Source organism: Gobius niger (assembly GCF_951799975.1).
Source record: "Gobius niger genome assembly, chromosome: 11".
Lineage (NCBI taxonomy): Eukaryota > Metazoa > Chordata > Actinopteri > Gobiiformes > Gobiidae > Gobius > Gobius niger.
The window spans coordinates 8,280,228-8,294,211 of NC_136862.1; the positions used below are offsets into that span (position 1 = coordinate 8,280,228).

Consider the following 13,984-nt stretch of genomic DNA (forward strand, 5'->3'; position numbering starts at 1 on the left):
CATCATGAGACTGTTTAGATGCTTATTATTTATAGCTCAAGTATTTTAATTTTTTTAATTAACTTAGTAAGTAAGTGCTTTATTTGTCATTGTACAACTGTATTGTAAATTTGTGTTGTATGTGTGTTTGTCCTGAGCTGCTGCGACTGAGCCACTGTGGGCCAACCTGAGCAGCATATGGGAAACCAGAGGAAACCTGCCTGGCTGCCTTCAGTCTCTCTCTGATCCATTGAAATGGTGCAGCACCTCCTGGGTTCATCCCTGTTTCAGAGCATGGTGTCCTGCGCTGGTCAGCTCCTCCACCTCCTTCCTCTTCCCCCTGCGCAGCTCCCTCCGCTCCACAACAGTCTTTCACCATCTTCTGGGAAGAGCTTAGCAGTTAATCCATCTCATTCTTCAGTCCAACGTCCATTAGCCAGAACAATAGTAGGGACAGAAGGCATGTATGGCTTAGCTGTGAGTCTTGCCTGGATACCTCCTCATTTGCCCCTTCCTTGCTTCCAGTGGTGCCTCTTGTGACATCTCCACTGTGCGGCAGGTGTGGGGGGCTCTTGGTGCCTCTTCATTGTCTCAGAAAACGAAATGTGCAGGTCTCAATGTCTCTAGCTTATAAGCTAGCTGTTTGTTTACTTTTAAAAATCTGCTTTCTTCAGGACCATGATGGAGTCTTTGCAGTAAAAAAAAAAATCCTCTGAACCCCATAAAATACGGCAAAGACGCACATAAGCATCCAGTATAACAATGTGGAACACAGAAACCACAAATCACAGAAAAAAACAGCTGTATCAAGAAAGAGGAAAGTTGCTGCTTGTTTACATGTCACCATTATGAACTTTGATCTAATAATGTGACTGTTACTAAAGGTTATGTATACTTGTATTATCTTACTGTGCTCACTAAATCTGTAACAAAGCATTACGTTTTTGAAGATTACAAGGTCACTGACAAATAAACTAATACTTCTACTACTACCTTATTGTGTGGGTGAATACAAGCCCCAGTCAATATTTCCTGAACTATAATTAGATTATAATAATATTAATACATCAAACTGGTATAGCACTTTTATGGGCACTCAAAGACGCCTAAAAGTGGAATACAAAATAGCAGAAACGGTTTTCAGAAAAAAAAACAGTTTGAACAGGTGAGTTAGTAATGATTTGAATATCGTGGTCTATTCTCAACGGCAAAACACTAAGGCAGACCTAAACAGTCTGGCGTCATCAGATGAAATATAGCAGGGGACCAAGAGCCGAAATTTTCAACCTTGATCCTGTGAAGAGCCACAAAGGCACCGACCATTAGCGAGATCCCGGGGCGGTACTTTATTGTGATTAGATAGAATGTGACCGTTTTATTTAATCACAATAAACTATAACTTTATGCCTTTTTCTTTTTTTTAATAATTGTGTTAGATTGAATGGTTTTACTCCTCAACAAGATTGAAATACATGTATATTAAATGACATTTTGTGCTTTCTGCTCTGACTGAGACAGAATTAGATTATTATTATTTTTTTTTTTTTTTTAATGCTGGGGTGTGTTTGTATGTGGGGCCCTGCCCACTGAGCCCCCTTCTCTGATTCGCCCCTGGCCTGTGCGCTCAGTGCCTGCAGCTTCGTCCTGACTGGACTGTGCAGAGAACGCACTCTAGGCTGCATAAAGTTCATGAACTTTAACCAGGAGCCTCTGGAGGATCTGAGAGTCTGTTTTAAGTTGCATCTGTTACAGTTACTGTCACATGTGAAAGAAAAGTCATGACTTTGCGTATTTCCGCTTTGCGATGTCGCGCTTCGCATCATACGCTTAATAAGAGCTCCGCTTTTTTCCATTTCCTAATTTTGATCTTTTTCTGTGAATATGTGGCCAAATTACATCAAATAAAGAGTAGGCTGATCAGAAATCTGAAAAGCACAGAAGCTAATCCCAGAGCCACGATCTGCCTGCCTGTTGTTCAACCTACATCCCGCTTTGAGTGAGGCTGCACGGGCACCTTTTACACACTGCCTCGAAAAGGAGAGAGATACAGACTCTCATTCATGTGTAGAGATGGAAACATGGTCTGTAGGACGATGGTTGGATTTTTGGTCAAAGACTGTTACAGTTTATGTGAAATATTTACCAATTATTTTGCAAAGAGCCGCATGGTATTAAACATATCCAATCATGCAAAGAGCCGCACTCTGATTGGCCAAGAGCCGCATGCGGCTCGAGAGCCGCGGGTTGGCCACCCCTGAAATATAGTATCAAATAAGTGACAGTAAATTACTTCTAGAAGGAGTGATTAGTAATCTGTAGCTGGATTACTTTTATGGAGTAATCTCAACAACTCTGGGCCTAGAGCTGCCCAATTACTCCTGTTTTTCACCTCTTACCTCCCGCCTTAACCAAGTGCATTTTTCTCCCTGATCTTCAGTCAGCTTTTCCCAAATCTAAATAGGCCAGTGTAACATTTGAAAGCTAAGACCTACAAAACTCATCAAAATAGATCTTTTTCCGTTGTACGTTGTAACTTTATTGCTGTGTTGTCATCACTTTTGTACCACTTTTCTGTTGCTATTTTGTGGCGTTTTTGCTGCTTTTCATGGCTTTTCCCACTTCTGTGTCACTTTTGTCATGATGAACCTTTAAAGCCAACAGCCCTGGTGCTTTACCTGGCAGTCAAGTGTTCCTCTGCTGCTCTCTAGTGGCCACTGGCCGTCATCACATCGCTGACCCAGTGCAGAGGACGCACTTGATTAAGAGGTTTACAAGGCTGGTATAATCCCGCTTTTGCACGTGTGGGGACTTTAGTCTCTGCATGTGATGGACAATGGATGGGAAAAGTGCTCCACAGCACAATATGATCCAGATAGTTATGTCATTTTTTTTTTTTATGAATCCTTTTTTCTTTTTCTTTTTTTACTCAATTACTATTTGTAAAAGTAGTCACACAATATGTTTTGTTGTATTTATAACGTAGCTATTTGAGAAGTGTTCTGATAGTGTAACATTTCACTCAGTAAATAGGAAAAAAATCACTATAATTGCAACCATTGATCATAATAATTATAAGATTATTGGTGAAAATATCTAAAAAAATATAATCTGAAATGCTCCACAGTACGTCAAGCAGTGTGAGAGAAGGCTTTTTCTACAGGATCATCTGCTCAACTTTTTATTTTATCCATTTTAGAGTTCATTTCGTTTTTGTCCCGTTTGCGCACAATTTAGTTAAATTTAAGTTTAATGGTCCGGGGAAAAACACATTTTATGAGGTGGTACTTGGTGTAAAAAGTTGAGAACCACAAACAAAATTTCCAAATTACACTGAGTCAGTAATGAAAACAAACAAACAAATAACACAAAGAACAGTTTGTGGTTTTCTTTATTAATGATTTAAATAAAAACAATAAGAAGACATATAATATGTTACAATGTATTTTACAAATTCACGTCTAACCATGAATCACAAATTGTGTTCTTTTAAATATTTATAATTACAATTTAAGTGAATATTCTGCAGTATAATTACATAAAATGCCTCTAAGACCAAATTGCATCATCCCTTTGAAACGTGTGGCCATGTTGATGTGCAGTGATGGAAATCTAAAACATAAGTCAATAATTTTCTGAAAATTTTAGATATTAGAACATGTGTAAAGTGCAAGGGGAGTACAACACGCAGCATTAGTTCATCTCGGCCACTTGAAATTGCATCACATTGACAGCAGGGGTCGCCAGCCGCTTTTCCTTTGTTCCTCTGAGAGCTTTTGTGCACAAAGAAAGGCAAAGACAAAAGCTAATCATCTTTGTAGCTCTCAATTTATCATTCACCTTGTTTGTTCTTTTGTTAAAAAATGATTTTAATTTCCCTGAAGCACAGGTATAAAAACCTAACCACCCGAATGGGAATCTTTTACACATCCTACACACACAAGTTCTCAGTGTGCTTCCTTACAGCTATTTCCCTCCGACTGCACTAGTTCAAGTGATTTGTCACTTCGAAGCAGACTCTTTGACTAAGGCCCTTTACTCACAAAAATCAAGCTGATACCATGGGGGTTGCATGCTGCTTTGGTCTACATATTCCGAGATGACAATTCCAGGATCAGGCTCAAATTGTAAAAAAAAAGAGGTTCACAGTGCGGGCAGCAACATACAGTAATTTTCACACATGGACTGGCCAGAATCAAGAACAGTCCAGTCATGAAATATGCCCATATCAGGGAGAAAAACATGTCCAGTGATCTATCTATGTGTGGAATAAACTGTCAACTCTTTGCTTTGTTAAGAAGTGGATAAAGTGCATACGACAGGTTCAGATTGTCTTAAAGTGACAGTCTGTAAGTTTAAATGTTTTACAAATGTAACAGATTGGGCCTGCAATTTCACATAACACGAGTAGTATTCAATAACAAAATGTTTTCTTATGTCCCTCCCTTAACGGATTTCAGCAACTTAGCAGAATCTCCGGGCTATCACTTCGACCAATCAGGAGCGAAGGGGGAGGGAGCTTGATCATTTACTTTGGAAAACGTTGTTCCTGCTCTCTTCATTTTGCAAATTAGGAGTGGCTTTCTGGCCCAGTCATCGGAGAAACTTGACAGCAAATTTCACTCTCACTCTCTCCTCACTTTTAAATCTTACAGACCGTCACTTTAATCATTTCATGTGGTGAGTATTAATCATAGTTTTACATTGGTGACATGGAGGGGATAGACTTGGTGCATGGTCAATTGGTGCGGTATGATTGCATGGCAGTCACAGAATTATCCTGTGCCCACGACCCACGTCCCATAAAGAAACGTCACAAAACATATAAAACCAGGAAAAAACTGTCAAACTATTCGAAAAATCCTAAATATGATTATGTTAACTATGTCATGTTGAAAGAAAAAAAAAATTCTATCCTATATAAATTGACTAGTAGCTCCCAAGCTAGACCCGGGAGACCGTTGGCTTATTACTTTTTTGCAAAGCAGGCAACTTTCTTTCCTTCGTTTGAGGGTAAATAAACACCAACTACTGAAGGAAACTGTCGAAACAGCGCTAGTGTCATGCTAGGGTGTGATTCAGGTAAAGTGCCCCCTATAGTCGAGTACAGGTAATGCAGTAGGTTCGTTTCACTGAGCAGTCCTTACAGTGTCAGACAGTGGCCACAGCGTCGACAGGAGGAGACCACAGTTTACCACTATACACAGACACACAGCCAGAGGCTCCCGGGTTGAACACAGGTGGGGGGGGGGGCAGGTGCGGCCAGGGCAGGTCGGCTGATGCCGTCACGGTGGTTACTCAGCTGCGGAGACAGGGCGGGGCCGACTCAGGTGGGGTGGGGGACGCAGGTGGGGTGAGCCTGGCCAGGGACATCTGGCTCTGGGACGGGCCGATGGACGATTTCCGCGAGCTGGAGCTGCAAAGACAAAGTTCTCTGTAATTGGGTAATGTGTCTGTGCGAGGAGTCCAATACGTCAACGGGTAAGCTATTTATAACTGTCTGTGAATTGGAAAGTACACCGTTGAAACCCAGCGGGACACAATGGACCTCATTCATTAATGTTTTACAAAGAAAACATTTGTAAGTACGACTTTAACAAGTTTCTGGAGAGTTCTGATTGACGAAGATGTTTGTTCTAAAACCGCTAAAACAATAATATCCAGTATCCAGTACCCTGAAGCCCCTCCCCCTCCTCTTGCTCCCCTTTGCTAAGCAGCTGTTTCGGCTCGTGTGGCTGTGGTGAAGCGACTGTTTTTACTTTGCGAAGAGAGGATAAAGCTTTGCAATAGATTGAGAGGTGAGGAAAGCATTTCCTGGATACGCAGGAGCAAGACCCCAGGAGGTGCTTTTCTGGAGCTATCACTACGGGGCTAAAAACAGCCACTGGGGAAGAATTTTGGGAAAAGAAAGAGTCTTCATGATTGTTCTTAGGATCTGTTTGTTCCAGAAGGCCTATAAAACTACAAACTTTCCCTGAAAGAGACCCATTATGATCATGGCAAAGAGCATGGGGGTCCTTGGCTTTAATTTTTACTCCAAACACCACATGCCTGGAAGCTGCTGAAGATTATTTAGAAACGGATGAACATAAACCCATTCAACATTATGAATAGAAAGATTCAATATGCAAAAGCTAATATTCTCAAACATTTTAACTTTTAAAGTAACAGGCCACCGTTTTTACATACTGAGATATGTTCTTACCTGAGCTTAGACGAGTGGATGTGTACCTGTCTGGTCTTTGTGTGTGTGCTCAGTCACGCACAACGACCAAAGATGTTGTTAGCATTTGGCCTCTCCCAATGTATTCCTATAGCTCCAAACGGGGGTGAAGTTGGAATTGACCAAGCTCTTCCACGGGCACGCACAAAGACCATACCTGGTACGTATCAACTCGTCTAAACTCAGGAAAGAACATCTCAGTATGGAAGAACAGTGGCCTATTCCTTTATGTATCCTTTCCTTAGAAAATAATTCGAATTCCGGCTTCTTCCTTCTTATACATAATTCCAAGTACCTCCTGCAAAGTGTTGGAGTGCCCACAGCAGGGGTCACCGTACCCCTGGTTGTGAAACACTGAGTGCACCCCATAAAGGCTATTTGGATCTCAGGCACTACAGGCTCAGATGTTGTCCTTATTATGTTGCTGTGTGTCTTGCTACATGTGTGTTGCAGCAGGAAATTATTGTATAAGATAAGCTCTGCAATTATACCATACAACTAAACAGATGGTATTAAGGTGTTTTTACATTGGGCTATATGTGTACAGATTAGGCTGTCTGCTGGAGGAAAGACATAATAGGCAGGAAGAGATTAGACATTAATACTCTGTATATGATTACTTTGAAAACATAATCCAAGTTTCTGTTGAAATAGTTGCATAACATGTAGGGGCGTACAGACGACCAGACTTCTATGGCATTAGCTTTATTATTATTGTGTTGAATAGACTGACCATGGATCTGATTATAGCTGTATTATCGTTGTTATGTATAAAACAATTGTAATTATATTGTGTGTGCCTTCTCCTGTTGTACTAATGTCAATGATGATTTGCACTTCTACAGCTTGTACAGCTTTCGAAGACACCAAAGCCGCTGTAATCTCTTCTAGCTGGGTTGTTATTGCTTTCACCTGTCAGCAAGAAGGTCCTGAGTTCAATAGTTTAAGGGCACGGCCCCTCCGACCACGACTTACATACGACATTCACACAAAGGCAAAGTGGAAGAAGTGTCTTGCAGTAGGAGCTGGCAACGTTTTGGATCCACGGATGAATGCTCACACACTGCCTGACCAAAAAGAAAGTCGCCACAACGGAAAAAGGTCATACACTATGATATTTCGCTGGACCGCCTTTAGCTTTGATAGCACACATTTGATGGGAGAGTTTGACCAAAGGCTTCTCCAGCACATCCCAAAGATTCTAAATGGGATAAAGATCTGGACTCTGTTGTGAAACCGATGAATCCTGTGAATTGTCATCTTGGAAAACGCCCGTTGCCATCAGGGAAGAAGAAATAACCTGGTCGTTGAAGATGTTCAGATCGTGAGCTGATCTCATTTATGGGCACATGGTGTTGCTGAACGTAAACCTGCCCTGACCTCAGATCATAGTTAATTCCAGGCGGTGACTGTTCTATTTGTGGTCAGGCGGTGTGTTATTGTGTTGCATGAGACCGTGTGCGTTTACCCCTGGTCCATGTCCTCGCAGTCCGCCTCCACTGTGCTCTCTGAGAGTTGGCTGTCATCGTCATCTCCATCTGTGCTGATGCTGCGGGGCGGCCAGCGCAGCTCGCCGCTCTCCGCCTCGCTCTGCTCCGTGGGCTCCACCACGATGGAGGGCAGGCGCTCCCTCCGGTACTGGAAGTCCTCCGGGTAATCCGAGTCGTCGTCATTGGTCTCTGGGAAGATCTGGAGAGAGCAATTTCAAGAGTTTCTTAAAATCTTCAGTGAGCTTTCAGTAATAATGTGTCCATCCATCAAGGAATTACACAGAATATATGAAAGGATATGAAGCAGCTGTTAACATGAACTAAAAGATGCACCAATTAGATCTTTTGAGTATTTTGAGCAGCTCTTTGAAATGAATGGATCCCCCAAGATTTGGCTCCCATTATATACTTATGACAGTTTTTACGAGTTGGCGGCCAATCTTTCTCTGATCTTTTCAGTGTGACCCATGTGACAGTCGACCACATCTGTAAATAGCGCTGGGATAATGGGAAAAGATGACTTCAATTATGCTTGTCATCTCAAAATGTTGATAATAAGAGCAGCAATAATAGAAAGCAGTGTGTCACGAGGGTGAAATCGTTGTTGTTTTGACGACTCACACTCCGGAGCGAGAGACAGACCAAGGGCATTTGGAGTTCAGTCCAGACAGTGCAATGCCAGCTGCGGTCTCACTGTCAGCGAACAGTGTCACAGAACAGAAAATCTGCCCTCATTCACTGCAGCCGTGTGATGAGCATGTGCTTTCAGTTTACATGTCCAAGGACAATATGACAGGATTCGGGTTTTGTTTCATGGCAAATGCTTGGATTTCTGTTATGTCCATCGCACTGTTTATTAATGAAGTATAAAGTCTTGATTAGTGATACTGACCGACAAACACTGTCTGGAGACTTTGTTAGCGCGGCTACATGTTAGCATTCATATTGTATCTGCACTTAATCCAATCATAGTCTCATTTTCACTGACATCCTCCTTCTTGCTATTGCTTTTCATGTCAAAGCAATTTAAACACAGATTTGTAGTCAATTGGCTCTTGTCTAGGGCTGGGTACCGTTAAACAATACCAATATGATATTGGAAAAAAAGTTTAGGTTCTACCGGTATCGAATAAAATAAAAGTATCGAAAGGAGGTACTGGAAAACTTATGACTTAAAGGGACTATACAGTGTTTAAAAATGTTAAAATTATGTATTTTCCTCCCCCTACATGTTCCAACAATGTCCTATGTGTAGAATGAGCCCAGACCTGTTCACCACAAGTGCCTCTAAAATCCTGCACTGTCACTCAAAAACGGTGTTACTTCGGGTCTGAAATGCCGCCATGCACGAGCTTAATATATAAGGTGCAGTTACACGTATGACCTGGGGTGGCAGTAGTGAGTATAAAATGGCGAACTTGCATCTGGCCCCTTTAAGATCCAAGTTGTGATGCTCAAATAAATGATTTTTCCCCCAAATTTTTCTTGCCCCAATTCTGTTGTTTTCGCATTTCATTTTCCCATATTTTTTTCCTAGTTTTTGTAACTAATATTTTCGTTTTTATTCACTATTTTTGCCTAATTTTTCCATCCATTTTCCACAATTTTTTTCTTATTTTTGCCTCAATTTCTTCCAATTCCTGGCCCATTTTCCCCCCAAATCATTCCCCATTTTTCCACACATTTCTTGACATTGAAAATGAACCAATTCACAGATCTTACACACATCATTGTTCCGTTTTCTGGTTCTAGATGACAAATGTTTTAGTATAGGTATCGAACAAAAGTATCGTTCAGGCATCGGTGTCGAAAACCAAGTATTGTTAAAGTACTGGTGTTGAAAAAAAACAATGTAATGTCCGTTCCAAGATGAGTTTGGAAGCACAGATGTACACCTGAGGAAGGGGTATGCTCATGAGCTGCATAAACAAAATGGATTTACCCAGGAAGAGCACCGCGGTTATAGGGGTTAAATGGACCAAGTGTGAACACAGCCTCACTTCTTACTTGGGATAAAATCATATACGGTGGCAATATTATATACCATGTACTAGCTCAAATCAAGGGGTCAGAGGATTATCGTCGATTCAAAATGATTCAATCACGCAGATGAAAAACCCACCTGATAGGCTCTGCTCCCCCGCCTCTGTCCTGTGGCGTCCTCCATCGGGGGCTCCACTTGTCCTAGAAGGGTCATACTGCAAAAGCGAGCAAAACAAGCGGCGTCACATTAGGAGCTGTGATGATGAAAATGTTCATGACGATATACTGACGATGACAATGAGTCTGTATTGTCTTCACAGTTATAAATAGGCCATGCGTCTTCCCTTTCTCTCTTTCTTAAGCCGCATTTCAAATGAAACAAGTCTGGTCCAAGGAATTAGGGCTTGTCCGGAAACATCTGGACAGCTGTAAGGCTTCTCTTCCAAATTATTTTTAACCAACAGAGACGCTACAAGTTACAAAGTGCAAACCTGATTATGCTTAAAACTAGAGGTCGACCGATATGGGTTTTCTCAAAGGCAGATGCCGATTTTGGGGGATTTTCATTGACCAATACCGATTTGGACCGCCGATATTTCAAAATGTCTTGTCTATAATCCTGTTTATGATGTTTTTAAAATCTAAAATGTGTCCGTGTTGAACTGTGACAGCAGGGGGCGCTTTGTTAGAGGCATAGGGCTGATTCATTCAGGACATTCATGTTTAGTTGGTTCTTCAGATGGAGCTCATTTGAACAAACAAAAATCAGCAGATAAACCGTGAGTAAGTCTCTATCTCTTCTGGTCCAGGCCCAGTCGACTGAAGAACAGTTTTATCCACCAAGCTGTCAGGAGGATGAACTCCCTCCCTTCCCTCTCTGTGCTTCCACCCCTCCCTCACACCAAGAACTTGAGAGAAACGAAGATTTTGGTGAATGAATAGACAATGAAATCTTGTGAGCTTGTGACTGATTTTTATGGTCACAATGTTCCTTAGCTCCCCTGAGGTTCATGAAGTTGTGGGTGGGTTCATTTAAAATCTGTGACGGAGCTTTTCCAGGGCAAAGAAAAACAAAGTCTCTATCACTTTCGATTCCGGTAAGATATTAGCCTTATACCGGCATACTGTATATATCGCCCAATAGTCGATATCATGAGGCAAATTCACACAAAGTCACACATGCGTCCCCAGCAGTCTATTGTCCTGCTAAAGTCAGAAATTTTGGAAGAAAATCCAGACTCTAACACGACTTTAGCCTTATGGGGGGGCACATGTGTGAATTTGACTATAAAATATCCATAAATCGACCCAATATATCGGATGACCTCGACTTAATTTCGAATCCAAACATCAGAGGAATGTGCCCGAAGAAGGTCTCAGCACAAATGAAGTTATTTCTGCAAGCGAGGCCGTGTGCAGGAACCTCTTTATACCCATCAACAGAGCCTTTTTTTTTGTTTACCAGAGTCTTCTCCCATGCACGAATGCCCATGAGGAAGGTGCAGCTCGGTGATAATCTGCAAGTAAGCACCTAACGATTTAACAGGCTGTAGGAACAAGTGAGCGAGCGACTTAGGCAGAGGAAAACACGAGACGAGGAGAGGGCAGTGGAAAGCAGGCCAAACAGATTAGGCTGCGCTCGTGCCAAAGAGATCACCCCCTTCACTAAACACTGGCTACTGTGGACTGTCTTGAGGCTACAGTATTCTTCTCGGCTGACTGTTACAAATGATAGGAATCAAGTGGAGCAGGCTCAATATGAGAGCAAACCGTGAGAGTCATTAATATTCAATCTTTTTTTTTTTTTTTTTTACCCCAGCAAATTGTGCCCATATGAGGTTTACTTAATCGGGACCAAGACAAGGCTAAAATGGACCTAAATCAACGAACTTATGAGTGAACTGAATTTTATTTCGGCATGTTTTTGGATTGTGGTAACACGCACATTCCTATTTGCGTATTTTCGTACTCCTACTACGTTCGGCATTTGGAAACTGGGCCGGTGGCTGACATGTTTATCTCATGGCGCTGGGCCTAATCCTATTTACGATTCCAGGTTGGATAAATTTATATGCCGGATGGGGAAAGCTCAGCGGATCCTTATAGAACGTATGTTTATATGAGTGTTAAAAAAAAAAAAAAATACATAATCCGATAAAATTCAGATCACGGGACATTTCTTGATACGTTTTGGGCCCAAACAAATCACTTCCCCTCACACGGCGGCAGATTTCTTCCATTGGTTGTCCCACACACACGGTCAAATATTCTTTCCCCAGAAGGAACTATACTGTACATGTTTTTTAGTGACAGTGTGAATTTATTTGCAAACTACGAAGCTAATCTCGATAGCAGATTCAACTTGAGACACCCGTTCAGTTTGGAAAATTGTTTTTGTGAAGTTGTCCCCCTGGAATTATAAGGTTCTCTCTATGACTCGTTCTGAGGAAGTTGGATTGAACGTCGACCACTCATAGAACAAAATGGAAATGGCTCTCACAAAAATCTACAAAAAACTTTAAAATCGTGTACAGAAAGTGTCCAGGATCAACAATCTGTGAACAGAACCATATGAGTTTAAGGTGACGAAGTGATATTGATGGTTCAGACGCCATATTTTGCCTTCAAATCTGAACAACTAAATTATTGTATCCTATAATAGCCCTATAGAAAACCCACTAACAGTAAATATAACTATTTTTGTTATATTTTGGTAATTGATCATAGAATTCTGGAAGTGGCAGCAAAGGTCAGCAGTCACAGTAGTGTTGGTAGTCCTAAATTAAATGCTCATAATAAGGATAATAACCAATGTCCCAGGAAACGTGGCTCATGTGCCATATGAAGGAACAAAGTCGCCCCTTAATCCTGAATATCATTGCAAAGAGAAGGTATTGGAGACAGATTAGACCGATGGAAGATTCAGAACGTGATATTAGAATGGAAACCAAAAGGAAAGAATGTGGATAAAAGAAGTGGTGTTGGAGATTCCAGGGGCCTAAATGTGTGGCTGGAACATCTCGCAAAATACGATGAAGGAAGATTGGATAGGCCTACTATAAAGAGACACAGTGAGCGTTTATTCTTAGCAGGGGAGGCCACTTCAACATCGTCCAAGTCCCGCAGTATCCGATATATATTGCTTTTGTCCTTCTAAGCCATCTACCTAGAAGCTCACGCCCTTTTTTCCTCTGTGCCAAGAATTTAAAAAAAAACTAAAGAAAAGCAGTTGCACTGGAAGAAGGAGCAGCAGCATTAATAGTTGTATAGATATAGAATTGTTTGAAATTGATATATTAGTATTGTAATGTATGGAAGTAAATAATTCTCGTCTTAGTATTAGTAGTGGTAGTGATAATAGTAGTAATAGTTGTTCTCTGCAGTTAAATTTACAGCTAGACTAGTCAGGTGTTTCAACAATATCTTAAAGCATCGATAAATTACATTACAGTTAATACATTGATGATAGAAATTCAGATAAAGCACTTTCCTTACACGCATGTACGTCACAGAAAGATATAGTAGGCCTATTGTTGCTTCTGTATTTAAATAAAACAAAAATAAATACAAAATGTCACAGGAAATGAAATGTATGAGAGTTAAAGAAGCCTTTCCAAAGTGACATAAAAAGTTTACACATTCACCAAGCTCAGAGCCCCTCGTTTAACCATTTGCCCCAATGACTGACTATATAAAGCATATATAGGTGCATAAAAAGCACCTATATAAGAATCCAAAAAAGTATCCTAAATCATGTGTGACCTACCTGTGTGACGCCGGGATACAGCTCATCTTCCCACTAAATATCCACTTGATAGACCTTTACTAACTGTCTCCTCTGACAACGCGGCATCTGCCTCCGCCGGGCTCCTCCCCCCCCCTTTCTGCCCTCCTCCCCCTTTCATTTTCCCACAGTGACGCACACGACGGCACACGGCACACACATGCCAGTCTGATTTCCGCGCTCCGAGCTGGACGGGCTTAGCGTCACGTTGAATTAACCGTCCCGGGCCTTGACGTAACATGCGGAAGAGCGGAGGCCTGTGAAAGTGAGGTTTTTGGGAGAATTAAAAAAATAGTTTCTGGAAGATGGATATCGCACTTGAGTTGAGTATTTCTGTAACAATTTCACTGTGTTAACTCAAAGAACACAAGCAGAGGTTTGTATTTACTTTGGTTGTGTAAAGGCACACTGCGGAACATTCCACACGACTTGGTTAAACTGAAACACGTGTGGTTTTTGCAGTAGGCGGTGATCAGGCGGGTGTGATGTGTTTTTTGGGGCGACAGCGGCTCATCTTGTAACGGAAAG

The 13,984-nt window shown here is 41.5% G+C and overlaps 2 protein-coding genes across 2 annotated transcripts in view; one reads left to right on the forward strand and one right to left on the reverse strand.

Annotated features, from left to right (window-relative positions):
• clmpa (CXADR like membrane protein a) overlaps positions 1–13,984 on the forward strand; it is a 358,126-nt gene that overhangs the window by 286,155 nt on the left and 57,987 nt on the right. The gene's annotated exons all lie outside the window — the stretch shown is intronic.
• On the reverse strand, positions 5,222–13,540 carry LOC306969916 (uncharacterized protein). The gene is made up of 4 exons (XM_079565705.1): positions 13,439–13,540; positions 9,812–9,887; positions 7,668–7,888; positions 5,222–5,392 (listed from the first exon to the last, which is right to left on the reverse strand). The coding sequence occupies exons 1-4, from the start codon at positions 13,462–13,464 to the stop codon at positions 5,275–5,277; spliced, it is 441 nt and encodes a 146-aa protein (XP_079421831.1). The 5' UTR covers positions 13,465–13,540; the 3' UTR covers positions 5,222–5,274.

Coding starts and splice junctions, on each gene's coding strand:
- LOC306969916 (XM_079565705.1), bottom strand. CDS start 13,464: ATGAGCTGTATCCCGGCGTCACACAG. Junction 7,889..9,811: donor GGGGGAGCAGAGCCTATCAG/GTGGGTTTTTCA, acceptor TGCTCTCTCCAG/ATCTTCCCAGAGACCAATGA. Junction 5,393..7,667: donor TGCGAGGACATGGACCAGGG/GTAAACGCACAC, acceptor TTGTCTTTGCAG/CTCCAGCTCGCGGAAATCGT.